At 47.6% G+C, this 12,340-nt stretch overlaps 1 protein-coding gene across 4 annotated transcripts in view; it reads right to left on the reverse strand.

Moving 5' to 3' along the window:
* The window catches only part of MSI2 (musashi RNA binding protein 2), a 259,854-nt gene that overhangs the window by 28,461 nt on the left and 219,053 nt on the right, over positions 1-12,340 (reverse strand). For all 4 annotated transcript variants that reach the window (XM_082328703.1, XM_082328702.1, XM_082328701.1 and 1 more), the window contains exon 10: positions 11,788-11,862. In XM_082328703.1, the coding sequence (XP_082184829.1) occupies positions 11,788-11,862 (75 nt within the window). The remainder of the gene's footprint in view (positions 1-11,787; positions 11,863-12,340) is intronic.

A 12,340-nucleotide genomic window follows, 5' to 3' on the forward strand; every position in this document is an offset into this window, starting at 1 on the left:
TCGTTCCCTTCTCAAACCTCCAACTTCTCCTTTACCCCAGCCTGAAGCTGGCTACAAGGCAACCAGGAGCGAGTGCAAAACACAAGAGCTGTTTTACACCCCGTTTTACACGCGTGCTGCCAGGACTCCTTCGCGCGCAGCCCTGGCCTTCTCTGTGAGAAACCACTGGCTCCTTCAGACCTGCTCTGCTCTCTTCAGCCCCTCAAGACCCCAAATACCTTGCATCCCCAAAGGACACGAGACCCTGTCCTCTACAAACAGCCAGACGGTAGGAATCAAACCAAAAAGAAGTCACAAAGATCATGAAATTAGTTCTTACACCAAAAAATATCATGCAAAGAATTTTCTCTGCTTCCAATGGCTAAAGCACTTGGGGCACACGAGGTCCTACGTTTAGACTTTAGCAATAAGCACAGGGATTTAAAACCAGAATAAAAACGGAAGCCGAGATGCTCAAATCATCACCTGACTCCAGCACCAGACTTCAGAAAATAACTGAAATTACGGGACACGCATGGAGAATAAAACAAAAGCCACCATAAAACTGTGCCTAGCAAGCAAAATCCTTCCTCCCTGTTTACAGATTGTTTGGAGCATTTGCACACATTGGCAGAAGAGCCGAACGCTGCGGCTCAGTCGCGCAAAGCCTCCGCGTCTGCGCGCGGGGCGTTTCGGAGGGCCCTACGCACAGCGGGGATCCAGCCCTGAGGCTCTACCCCCCCAAAACGCCTCCTACGCCGACGGTGCTCCCCAGCGCGCTGATCTGAACACCGGTCATTTAGGAGGTTCACTTGATCTCCCAGGAAAAAAGTGCAAAGTCTGGAATATAAAATCATCTGCAGGTTGAGTGGGAAAAGGAGAGGGGGAAACTGATATCCTCTTTTCAAACACCGTTACCAGCAGCTTTGATCAGCACAGAAAAGCTTGGCGAGGCTCACAGCTGTCATTTCAAATGGGTTCTCGCTTGCATTATTCTTTCCATTAGGCAGTGTTATCCTCTTTGCAGGATCTTTAGGCTTCATTTCAAAAGTATCAGAGACTCAAACCCATGAAGCAGAAGAGCCTGGTAGCTTTTTTTTTTTTTTTTTTTGAAGGCAGGCAGGCGTGGGTCCAATTTACGGGACAAAAATGTAGTCTTTAATGGTGAGCACGCACAAGGGAAAGCTCCATCCCAAAACAATCCCTTTATGTTTAAAACCTTCATCTTTCAGGTCTCTCTGTCTCAGACTCCCCCTCCCTTTCTATAAGGAAACAAGAATGAGAAAGAAAATAACCTGCTACCATTTCAAGCTTTAGATTAACAACAAAATGCTCAATATTTAGAGAATATATACCCAGAGAAACCAAATTTTAGCTAGAATTGATGAAAGATCGGGATTCTACCAAACCATTCACAACGTGTTCTCACGGTTTAGTAGCCATGAACTCTTTGGGATTTGATTGAAGACTCTACGGAAGCGCTCCCAAAGTCCGTAGGAAGCGAACGCGGAGGCCTGAAAAGCCTCGTGTTTCCCGCCAGCGCCCCTGGTTCATCTTAAAGAAGTGGGATAGCGCCGGCCACGCCACAGCGAAGAGAAGGGAGCAAGGCAGGCGCGGGGCAGACCCCCACGGAAACGGAGCATTTCTTTCCTAAGCTTTTGATCAGTTCTAGTCCCACTTTCAGCATCTCCAAGCCCGCTCCGAGTCCTTTATTGTGACAGCCCCATTAAGTGCTTCCCTTTGTCTGTATATGCTGTGTTACATCAAGCTTATTAAAATCTGTTTCACCGGGTCAGAAAATTAGCGAACTTCAGATACAGCCCATCATGCGTAACGGAAGCCTCATCAAGCAGCCCGCTGCGTTATTCAAGGCACAGGCATCTGCTGCTTAAAATGTACCGTGCGTGGCAAGATTCTGTGGCGTTCTCAACGTCAGACACCCGTAATGCGCTCCCCACCGGGCGCCTGTTTGCAGATGGATGTTATTATGAACAAATATTTTTGCTTTGGAATTTCAACAAAACAATAAAGCCCAAATATAGTTAATTTAAAATTTGGCACTTCCACTTTATGTACAGTAAACGACCCATTTTTCAGCTGTTTACCACTCTCAGGCCACGGTTTTTAAAATGAGAATGATGCACTTTTGCCCAGTAATTACTTTATGCATCAGTGAGACAAAGCCTTGTTTGTCTCCAAATTATCATTCTGCGTCGTTTCAAGTGTAATAACCCTTTTGCAGTTATTCCGCCGTACCGAAAACTGGGAAACTTCTCAAAGGCAAATAGTTGATTCTAAGAAAACTATTTATTCAAAAAACCGCAAACCAAAAAGCAAAAGCTGGTAGCTGATTTAGTTTATTTACTCTACTTAAAAACTGTTCCTATCCTATAGCAGCCTCAAGGCATCCGCTATACTTCTCAAATGTGTCCTATGAAAACTATACCTCCCACCATCCAACACTCGAACTCAATATGTAATTTGGATTCTCCCTAATTTAGTAACTGGTGAAAGACAGAGAATTATGAGCTTCAAGTGAACGCAGCTGATGTGGATGAAAGAGAATCTCAACCAAATCGCTTCCTAAAAGCAAGTAATTCTGTTTAATACTAAGTTGATCGCTCCGATGAAAGCATTCCTCATTTTAAAGCCCAAAGCCAAACATTTACTACCCATTTGTAATAAACAAGGTAAGTATAAATGAAACGAGCACCGCAGGGGGAGGAATACCTGTGGATTCACGGCACCCAAGCCGTCACGCAGCACGGAAGCTCTGAATGTCGGTCACCTGCTGCTGAATGAACGAGGGCAGGTTAGATGGAACCGCATTAAGGCATATATTTAAAGTTCAGCAAAGTGGCACTGATTTGCTTCGAGCCTCATTTCAGTTGCTTCGATGGTATAGAAAATGAGCTATTTGGTTAAACCGCATGCTTAAATTTTTATGAATGATCTAAACTATCTGGATAAGTATTCTTAAAAGACAGATCCTTGGCGATGAACAAAGGCATAAAACCAAGTTGTGTCTGGAGGCTGAAGCTGGAAAAATTCAACGCAGGCAAGAGGCAACTATGTAAAAGAGAAGATAATTAATCAGAGGACGAGGTTATCGGAGGGTAGGAAATTCTCCAGAACCCCGGCGTTTTGAAGTGGCGCGCGCCCGCCCCTCGCAGCGGGACGCTGCAGCTCACCGAGCCCAACGGCCGCCGCTGGCGGACGGGGAGCTTCCCGCCGCCTTGCTGGAGGAGCTGCCGCTGGGCATTTCATAATCCACGTTCTGAACAGGGTCAGGGGAGAGGATCGTGATGCTGAGCCCAGAAACCTTTAGGGCGTCACTGCAGCGACTACGTGTTACCGCTTCTGGGCAAAGGAGGACTTGGAAGGTACTTAGTTATCAGCTTGAAATTCTACTACGAATGTGATTGAAAAACATTCACAGTTGAATGTTTTTGTGCTTTAAGGAGACTGATCTCTTCAAGTTCTTTGCAACCCCCAGCTCCCAATTTTTAACAGCTTTACAGTTAAAAATTGTGCCTACAGAGGCATAAGGCATAAAAGCAGGCTAGCCGTCGTGCTCCGGCTAACTCGGACACGTAGAATTCCTTACAGCAGAACTGGCATTACCAGCCCACGTTCTTCTTTCTATAGGGTTATCCGCGTTTTCTTCCATACATGTGCGTTTGCGTTATGCCTCTTTACTCTTGTGAATAATTATCCTCATTACATTTCCCAGTTGCTGCAGCTGTGGCCCGTTCGCAGCAGAAGCGGTCGTTCAGGAGCTCTGCTGCCGCAGTATCACCCCAAAACGCACAGAACCGAGAGACTGGTAGGTTTGGGGTTTTTTTTTTCCTTTTCCCTCCTCCTTGTCCCTTTACGATCACTGATTTTCAGGGCAACGGCCCTGAAGTTTTAAAGCCTGTCTCAACCTCCATGCATGGATCAGTGAGCGCCGAGAATAGGACAACCAGCATTTAAGTTCGATGTTCAAGATGTTCTTTTTGCTCAAGCCGTTATTCAAGGCACCAGCAGAGCAAAACCTAACGAGGGACCTGGGCGGTTTGCAGAGGTGACGTGGCAGGAAAAGGGGACAGGCAGCATTTTTACCGACCACTCTGCTGCCCTTGAAATTGGTGGAAGCTGGACCACCGACTCGGATCAACAGCTTCTCTCTTGAAAACCTCACCTTACATTTAATATCCAGATTATTTTAAGGGGTGGGGGAAACGGGAGGTGAAAAAGGAATTTTACCCAATTCTCTGCAACATTAAAAAAAAAATGCAACTCTTCTCAGAAAAACTGTGCCTAAGAGGCAAAGCTGCTTAAGCTCTGCTCGGACTCAGGGAACAGCTCTAGATACCGTTTTTTTTTGCGTCGAAACAAAAGCTACTGTCATCTAAGCAGAACTTGAAGGAGTACCTTCTGGCTGGAAATTTATGGGCTTTGCTATATTAATTTCTCAGTTTGCTGTCTGCAGTTCCAGCTGCTCCTCACTCCAGGGATGCACCTGCAGTGTGAATGGTCCCTCTTCAGCCTGCCCTCCGCCAGCAAAAGAAACCCAAAAATCTTAATTTTAAAACAGGTCCAGTCTATAGTCTTTGTTTTCACTGATGGAGGCTGAAACGGAGAGGTTTGAAGAGTGGTAATTAAGGTTGTTCTAGCAGATTTCAAATGCACTTTGTAAACCATTTTATGCCATGCAGATGCAGTAATGTGTTTTAGGCGAAAAAAAAGCATGCAGCGCAGGGATGATTAGAGTAGATTTTAAGCAGTTAAGAAAGGGTTAGACAAAGGAGTAAGAAACATTTCCAGCTTCGTTCCACATCTCTTACTGTTACAAGGCTTAACTAACTGAATACACAATTTAAAATATATTTTGTATTTCCTCCTATTTTGCAGCTGCCAGCAATTTCTCCTTCTTTCTTAACGTTAAGTTTGATCATTCAAGTATCACAACCAGACAAACTTTGCTCCCATTACTAAATGTTATACTAGTCTTAGACTTGTGTAACAGTGCTTTAAAAGAGTGTTTTACAGAGCTGACCCTTATTAATACTAACTTCATTACTCCCTACCGGTAAAGAAGCCATGTGTAGGCAGCATCTCCACTTTAAAAGCGCTTTACATCACCAGAGTAGACAGCTGGGTGCTCGCGTACACGGGAATGTGGCTCGGGGTCGTTGAAGCACCACGCACATCACGTTGGGAGCCAGACCTTGCCTGATACCAACTGGCAGAATTACAGCCGAGTCCTTCGCGGGGATTTGGTTTATGCTCCTTCTGGCGAGCTGAACGTACCGACTCCCAAACCTTGCCAGGCCGCACTCAGCACGGTAAAGCTGCACGGCTTGAGTATGGCCATTGCTTTGTACCACCACGCCTTGCCACAGACGAGACGGTCAGCTTGGCGGCACGGCGAAGCTACAAACGCACTCTTTTCCTCCCATTCCCGCTGCGCTCCCCTGAAGAGGTGGGAACCAAGAGCGGGACCTGCAGGAGCAGCGTAACTTGCAGCTTCCCAATATCGCTGGGCGTCCTAAATAACAGGTATAGGAACTTCCTTACCTCACCTCCTTCTCTCAGACACTATGAAAAAAAGCCTTATGCATGCCATTATTATAATAATTACCCTTGTCTTTGATACCAGCTCCTTTTCCTGACCCAGAAAATAACTATTAGACCTACTAGGCAAGCATCACAAATAACTTTTACACAAGAATACCTTCCTGCCCAGCACTGATGGCCGACAAGTGAAGAGTTTGTGACTGGTATCAGGAAAGAAACTAAATTAAGCTCTATAGATTAACAGAAAGTTGCTCTCATAATAATGAAAAACAGCAATTTAGACTCTGAACCGATCTTGTGTGGCATTTTCACAGCACCAGGCACGGCAGGAGCGTGACCCGCGGCTGGGCTTCGCGGACTGTGGAGTATCATTATTAATAAGCAAGTGTATTTCCCTGAGCTCTGAAAAGTTTGTGAAAATATTTGTTTTTCCCACCTCTCCCCATATACAAAGGTTTTAATAAGCTTTAACAAACATACAAGCAAACAAACCCTTAATTAAAAAATAAAAAATTAAATCCCTGAGCTGAAGGCTTCTAAATAACTTTGACAATCCCCAACCATCCAGGTAACGATGGCAGAAGGTATAACGGAGATAAACACAGCGATGGCAACGTCCCTGCCCTGCGGGCACGGCCAGCGGCACCCGGCCCGCCGCGGCGTCTGCACCGAGAACGCCGGCTGCCATCCCAGCCGCGGGCCTCACAGCGACAAGAGTTACCTGATTCCCCTTTCAACTTCCAAACAGCAGAAACAGATTCCTGCACGTTCGTGCCGGAGAGTTGGCAACAAGGGTTTCTAATACGCTCATGGGTTTGACGCTTAAACCCACCTCGGTTGCTGGCACGGACTGCACTGACCACAGCGGTGGAAGATCAGACTGCTGGGAATACTGCAATTTTACCGCGGAGTCACTCAATTACAAGCGCCTTGTCGTCTTTTTTGGTTTTAATTTTTGCTGGAAACACACCTCGTATGTAACCGTTCATCTGCAGATTCTTCAAACACCGGGTCGCACGCTTGGAGTGATGGTTGTTTTATTCTTTTATTAAATTGTCATTGGTACTGGTTATTTGGTGCGTCCAAACCAAAATATTAAAACTGCAAGCTAAGAGAGCAGCAACACAGCATATCCGTTGTAAACAATTTATTATTATTTTCTACCTCAGTTACTTACAGGAAAAAAGTCATAAAAAAGAAAAAAAGAAAAGCACAGATGGACTATTTACAAAAAATGAGAAAATTCACAATAGCCGAAATGTTTGCAAATCATGCACACTAAGACAAGTTCACAAAAGCAAAGCAATTCATAGCAAAAAAACCCAAACAAAATAATAAGAAGCCATACAGATTAAAAAAAGCTATTGCCTGCAGAAAAGTAAAAAGAAAACTAACCAATTATTACATCAAGCATCTTTAATGAAATGAACAGCATAGCCGTGTATTGTAGAGCCTTTGACACTGACATTTTAAACAAGTGGATTAACAAACATTAAAATGCATTACAGTTCTACTGTAAGCATGCAATTTACTTCTCACAAACTTATAAAACAGGTAGAAACACTTAAAGAAAAACAGAATTTAAATAGGATGCGTGTTTTCTACCCAAAAGTCCAGAATCTGGTCTCGTTAAAAATAAAGCCAATGAACGGAGGCGTTATCACCTAGGTTTGCAGCTCTTCTGTGATTTGGGTGGAGATGAAGAGGCGCGATACAGCTTAAGCTAGCAGGGGAAAGCTCGTCCCTCTTGCCAAAATTTAAGTAACTTGCCCATGATTTGCAAGCAAAGTCTGGAAGTGGAAGCGACTGCGCGGCGTATGCGAGAGCATCGCCGGCTGCCAGGCGAGGGGCTGGTTCCCGGCCGGGGGCAGGGGTCGCTGCCGGAGGTGCCGTAACCGTCGGAGCCCTTTTTTTGGTGGCTTCCAGCCACGGCGCTTGCGTGGTTACGGCAGCGCTAGAAAGAGCCACCACCCCAAAGCGAACGGGCAGGAGAAAACACGCGTGGGCCGGCTACGCCGCAGCCGCCAGCGCACGCCGGCGGACGCAGGGCGCTCGTTTTGAGTAATTAAAGCCTGCGTTGGTAATGATCCCAGCGACAGGAGACGCTAGTCTCGCTCCACCCTAATTACGATTCGTGCTACCGCTGAACGTCTCTATGTTAAAAAGCGCCAGTATCTCTCTTTGGGGCTGCTTGTGAGACCCAATCGTCATTTTTGCTTCCTTGATAAAATTATTTCTAAAAAGTTTGTGAGAAGTCATGCCTTCGTAACGCCCCTATCCCCAATCCTTGTGAGTTACATTCCAAGTGGGCATTAAAAACTCATAACAAAGCACAGGAAAAAAAAAAAAAATAAAAAGCAAACTCAAAGCAGTGAGGATATGGAGCCTTTAAAAAAATAAAAATAAAATAAAAAGTCCAGTCAATCAAACCAGCCAGTAAGAGCAGCAATTTTTCAGTGGACATTGATATTAAACATGGGCCACCCAGGCTTTTTCTGTCTCTCTCTCTCATTAGCACTGTAGTAAACCCCGATTAATTTGTTATGCATCTTTAAGAACTAGTTGATAAAAATTATGTCTTGTGAAATCGGCAAATAGTCTGCAAAGTGAAATAAGAACAGAAATTAATAGATTAAACTGAAAAGATAAGTCCCAGAAATTAAAAAAAAAAAAAAAGAGACACAGAAAGGGAGTGATTGCAATTAAAAAAAAAAAAAGGCTATGTACTGAGTTATAAAGGCCTAGAGGAAAAAAATAACATGATGGGAGAAGATAGAGCAGTCGCCAAGGTGATTGCGTGCGTCTCGCCCGTGGAGCAAGGGGCCGGCCCCGTGCTGCCAGGGAGCAGCGGAGGAGGCGGGAGAGGGACCGCGCGGGGCCCCGCCAGCAGCTCCGGCCGCCGGTGCTCCCCAGTACAGAAACGGAAACGCAAACAGGTGGATTGTGACATTTGTAGCCTCGTTTCACTTGGACAACAGTAAATACCAACAGGACAGTTCAATTCCGATGGGCATTCCATTTTTTTTTCTTTTTATTAAAAAAGTAAACAGGTAGCATAACCTGAGGAGTAACGGGAATAACGCCCGCTGGCAGGTGCCGAGGCACCGCGGCGCAGAGCCCGGCGGGATGGTGACGGCTGACAGCACGGCTCTGCAACGACAGCCCCCGGGGACGACCCCGGCCGCAGCCCGCCCTGCCAGGCTGATTCACTGCAGCGCAGGCACCCGTGCAGGAGAACAGGTTTCACGACACAACTGTACTGTAGTAAAAAGCACTGCCAGGTCTCCTCTATAATGAACTATCGGAATTCAGCTGTATATCTGTATGTATTATCTGTATATTTATACATACACGTCGGTGCGGTTGCAACACCACCACTGTTTAGGTACCGCGGAGGCGGGAGGCAGCCGAAGCTCTCAGGCACGCTGCCTGGGATGCTCCTGCAGAAACGGCCAAATATTTTTCTTTTCAAATCATGACACTGAGCATCTGGGCACAAAAACTTACTAAAAAAGCAGATTTCAGATTGCTCTCCATCAGGTTCGCACTGCTCCTATCTCACGCTCTGAGCCACAGTCGTACCACGGGCCCCACGCGTACTTCTGCAAGCGTCAAAACACGCAAAGGGAAGGGTTGGGGGGTTCGGGCTCTTTTGAGGAGGACTATGTGCTGGAACCACGCTTACGTTATTTATCCCGTGGCACTGAACGCCTTTCCCCATGGCTGGTTGGTCTGGCTGCCTACTCGATTCCTTCCCAGCAGTGCCTGGAGGAGCGGGAGCGAGGGCTGCAGGAGCCCTGTGCCGCAGGACGCAGCTCCCACCAGCAGAGAGGGGCGAAAGGAGAGCAGGGAGAGCCACGCAGGCACCCGAGACACGGCAGGACACAACCCTGCGGAGCGGCACTTCCACCGCTGTTCCCGTGGCAGGAGCAAGCGGTGCTGGCACATCCCCGTCCTCAAATCCTGACCCGCTCCCGAAACGCTCCCTTGCACCCTGAGCCTGGCTCCCGTGGTACAGGGCTCTCGGCGCCCAGCACTGCTCCCTCCAAACGCCTGGCTCCAGCGAGGGGGACGCCCCGTCCTGCGAATGGGTGTCAAACCCCTCGCGCCGTGCCTCCCGGCGGGCGGCATCCCGCGCCCCGCGCCGCTCGGACGGGTTGTGTTTCTGGAGACCGGAGTCCCAAGTCATCCGAGAAAAACCGCCTAACAACTCTACTAACGGTTCTGATTGCTGTTAAGGAATAAATTATCTGAGTGGGAGTGGAGGAAACAACAGCAGAGCTTTAGGGCAGGGAAATCCAAGCAAGGCGATGGAGGCCCCTGAGCAGCTCCCCTTCGCTGCCCTGCTCCTGAAGGCACAACGGGTGCCTGCAATGAGATTTTTAGTGGTGACAATCCACTTTGGTTTTCTTCTGCGTATTCAATCTCTGCAAGAGACTGAAAACAGCCCCCAAATAACTGGCAGGCCTGTTTTGAAAAACCAGGCCCTTAATAAAAATATATATAATGAAGGCTAGAGTCAAACAGTACCTCTGCTGTCAGCTGGCAGACACGTTCATTTTAGACATGTTTATAATTAAAGTCATCTAAGCTCTGCTGATTTTCATCATTTAACTTATCAAAGGTGTCTCTCATTTAGCTGTCTTCATACGAATCAGCTGGTACACGGAGTCGTGAGGGCCCGGGAGGAACGCGTGAGACAACACGCAAATGCCTTCTGAAGCCTCCTCCTTATATTCAACTACTAACGGCTGCAATCCCTGCCAGCCCGGACCTCTGCCCGCTGCCTCCGGCGGAGCAGGCAGCGGCGGTGTCACCCGCGGGGGCAGCTGCCTTGTCACCACCAGCAGCCTGGTCACCGCCACGCCGCCCCGGCAGCTCTGCTGTCAGCCCTGACACCCTGGTTGTTTCGGACCTGGCTCGGTTTGGGAGGGGGGTAGCACAGGTGGGAAAGAGGCAGATGAGTTTCAAGTAGAGCTCCGGCATTTGTGAAGTTTAGGAATTGAAAAAAATCCCTAACAGCACTGTTTCCCTTGATGCTATTAGTCCTGCAGAAACCAGCTCCACAGAAACTACCGTCCCAAGGACGTTATTTGTCTCATGGATGTTAATAACACGTATGCTTCCAACGCAAGGTTCCATCCAACGGCCTCGTGCCAACGCAAGGCTGGATCTTCGCCCCAGCGTGCCGCAGGTAAAGCCGAGCATCCCTCCACATCCTCACCCATCCTAAGGGACCTTCCCGTGAGGGCGTCTGGTTTTCCTCCCCGCGGAGCTGCTGCCCCTCCTGCACCCGCCGCTGCTCACTCGCTTTCCCAATGACCCTGAGCAGAGCTGTGCTCCCACCGCTCCCTTTCCAAGCCACTGCGGAGCCCGGCAGCGGGCGGTGGGACCGCTTGTGCGTGACCCCCACGACAAGCGCGCTCATGAATTTAATGCACAGCACACTGGGGTTTCCTCGCCGCGGTGTCCGCGTGGCCTTCAGCTATTAGTAAGCCATAAACACAGCAGCGTCACGTCGCTTGTTCGAGCTGCCCGCGAAACCCCAAGGTGAAAGGAAAGGAAACCATGTCCTGTGCGGCTTCAGCCCCACCCGCGGGAGGTGCTGGAACGGGAAAGGGCTTCTCCTGATCCCCGCTGTGCCCCGCAGCGCGGCGCAGCCGCCCCGACGCCGTCCCACCGCCGCGGCAGGCAGCAGCCGCGCCAAGGAAAGGGGGGAAACCAAACCGAAGCCAAACCGAACCATCAACACACAGCTAGAAACTATTCCTCTGAAGGACGCCAGCGATATCGATAAAGAACACAGGAAGGCTGGACTTCTTACGCCAAGACTGCACTCGTAATGAGTATACACTTACCGCAGGATAGCATGGGAACGTGTGTGCGAGCCTCTGTGTGCGTGTGTGTGTCTGTCTGTGTATATATCTATAATATATATGAAAGGAAAAACCCATCAAAGGGAGGGTAATAGCTCTTAAATGATCTCTGTTGCTTTATGCTTTAATTTAAGAAGTTTGTTTTCAAATAACCAGTACCAATTCACACGTTAGCAAAAATGTATTTAAAATCTGTATATAGAAATATCTACTGTAAAATAGTAAAAAAATTTGTTGTTGTGTGAGGTGCTCCCTGCAGAATTGCCTGTCTCAGCTTGCAGCTATGGATTCAAAAAAAAAGGAGGGGGGGGGGGGGGGGGGAGAAGGAAAGAGGGGGGGGAAAGTAAATCTGCAAATGAAATGTACGTACCTGGGAACTGATAGCTGTAACTTGGGGCAAATCCAGGGTATCCTCGGCCATACGTTGCAACAAAATTCGGGTAACCTTGATCACAGAAACGTAAAAAAAAATAAAGGAGAGAGAGAGAGAGAGAGAGAAAGAGAAGTTTGAAGATTAATAAAGGCTTTTTGTTTTTAAATACAATGCAAAACGACACGGAGGATGGGTGAGACTTGATTTCACAGAAGGTATTAAGAAACCAAGATTTATTCCGCTCATGCAAAACTGCAGAAAGGTTTCATTATTATCCTGGATAGAAACATCTAGAGCTTGCCGGCCTGGCTTTGTGCATGAGACCTGTCACTCAGGTAATTAACATGCACTTTGGTGTCTGAAGTCCAAGGACTGTGCATACTTGTTAGCTGGAAGAGTAAATGCCAAATGCTAAGGCTAAACACATAACACAGGTTTGCTCTGACATTTGGAGAGCTTACAATGAATGTACTTTGCTTCAGAGCTATTGACAGTTGGAGATTAAGGTAGTAGTAATTCTTTAACCCGGAGTGTGAAGGACAACAGTTAA

The sequence above is a fragment of the Platalea leucorodia genome, assembly GCF_965183815.1.
Source record: "Platalea leucorodia genome assembly, chromosome: 16".
Lineage (NCBI taxonomy): Eukaryota > Metazoa > Chordata > Aves > Pelecaniformes > Threskiornithidae > Platalea > Platalea leucorodia.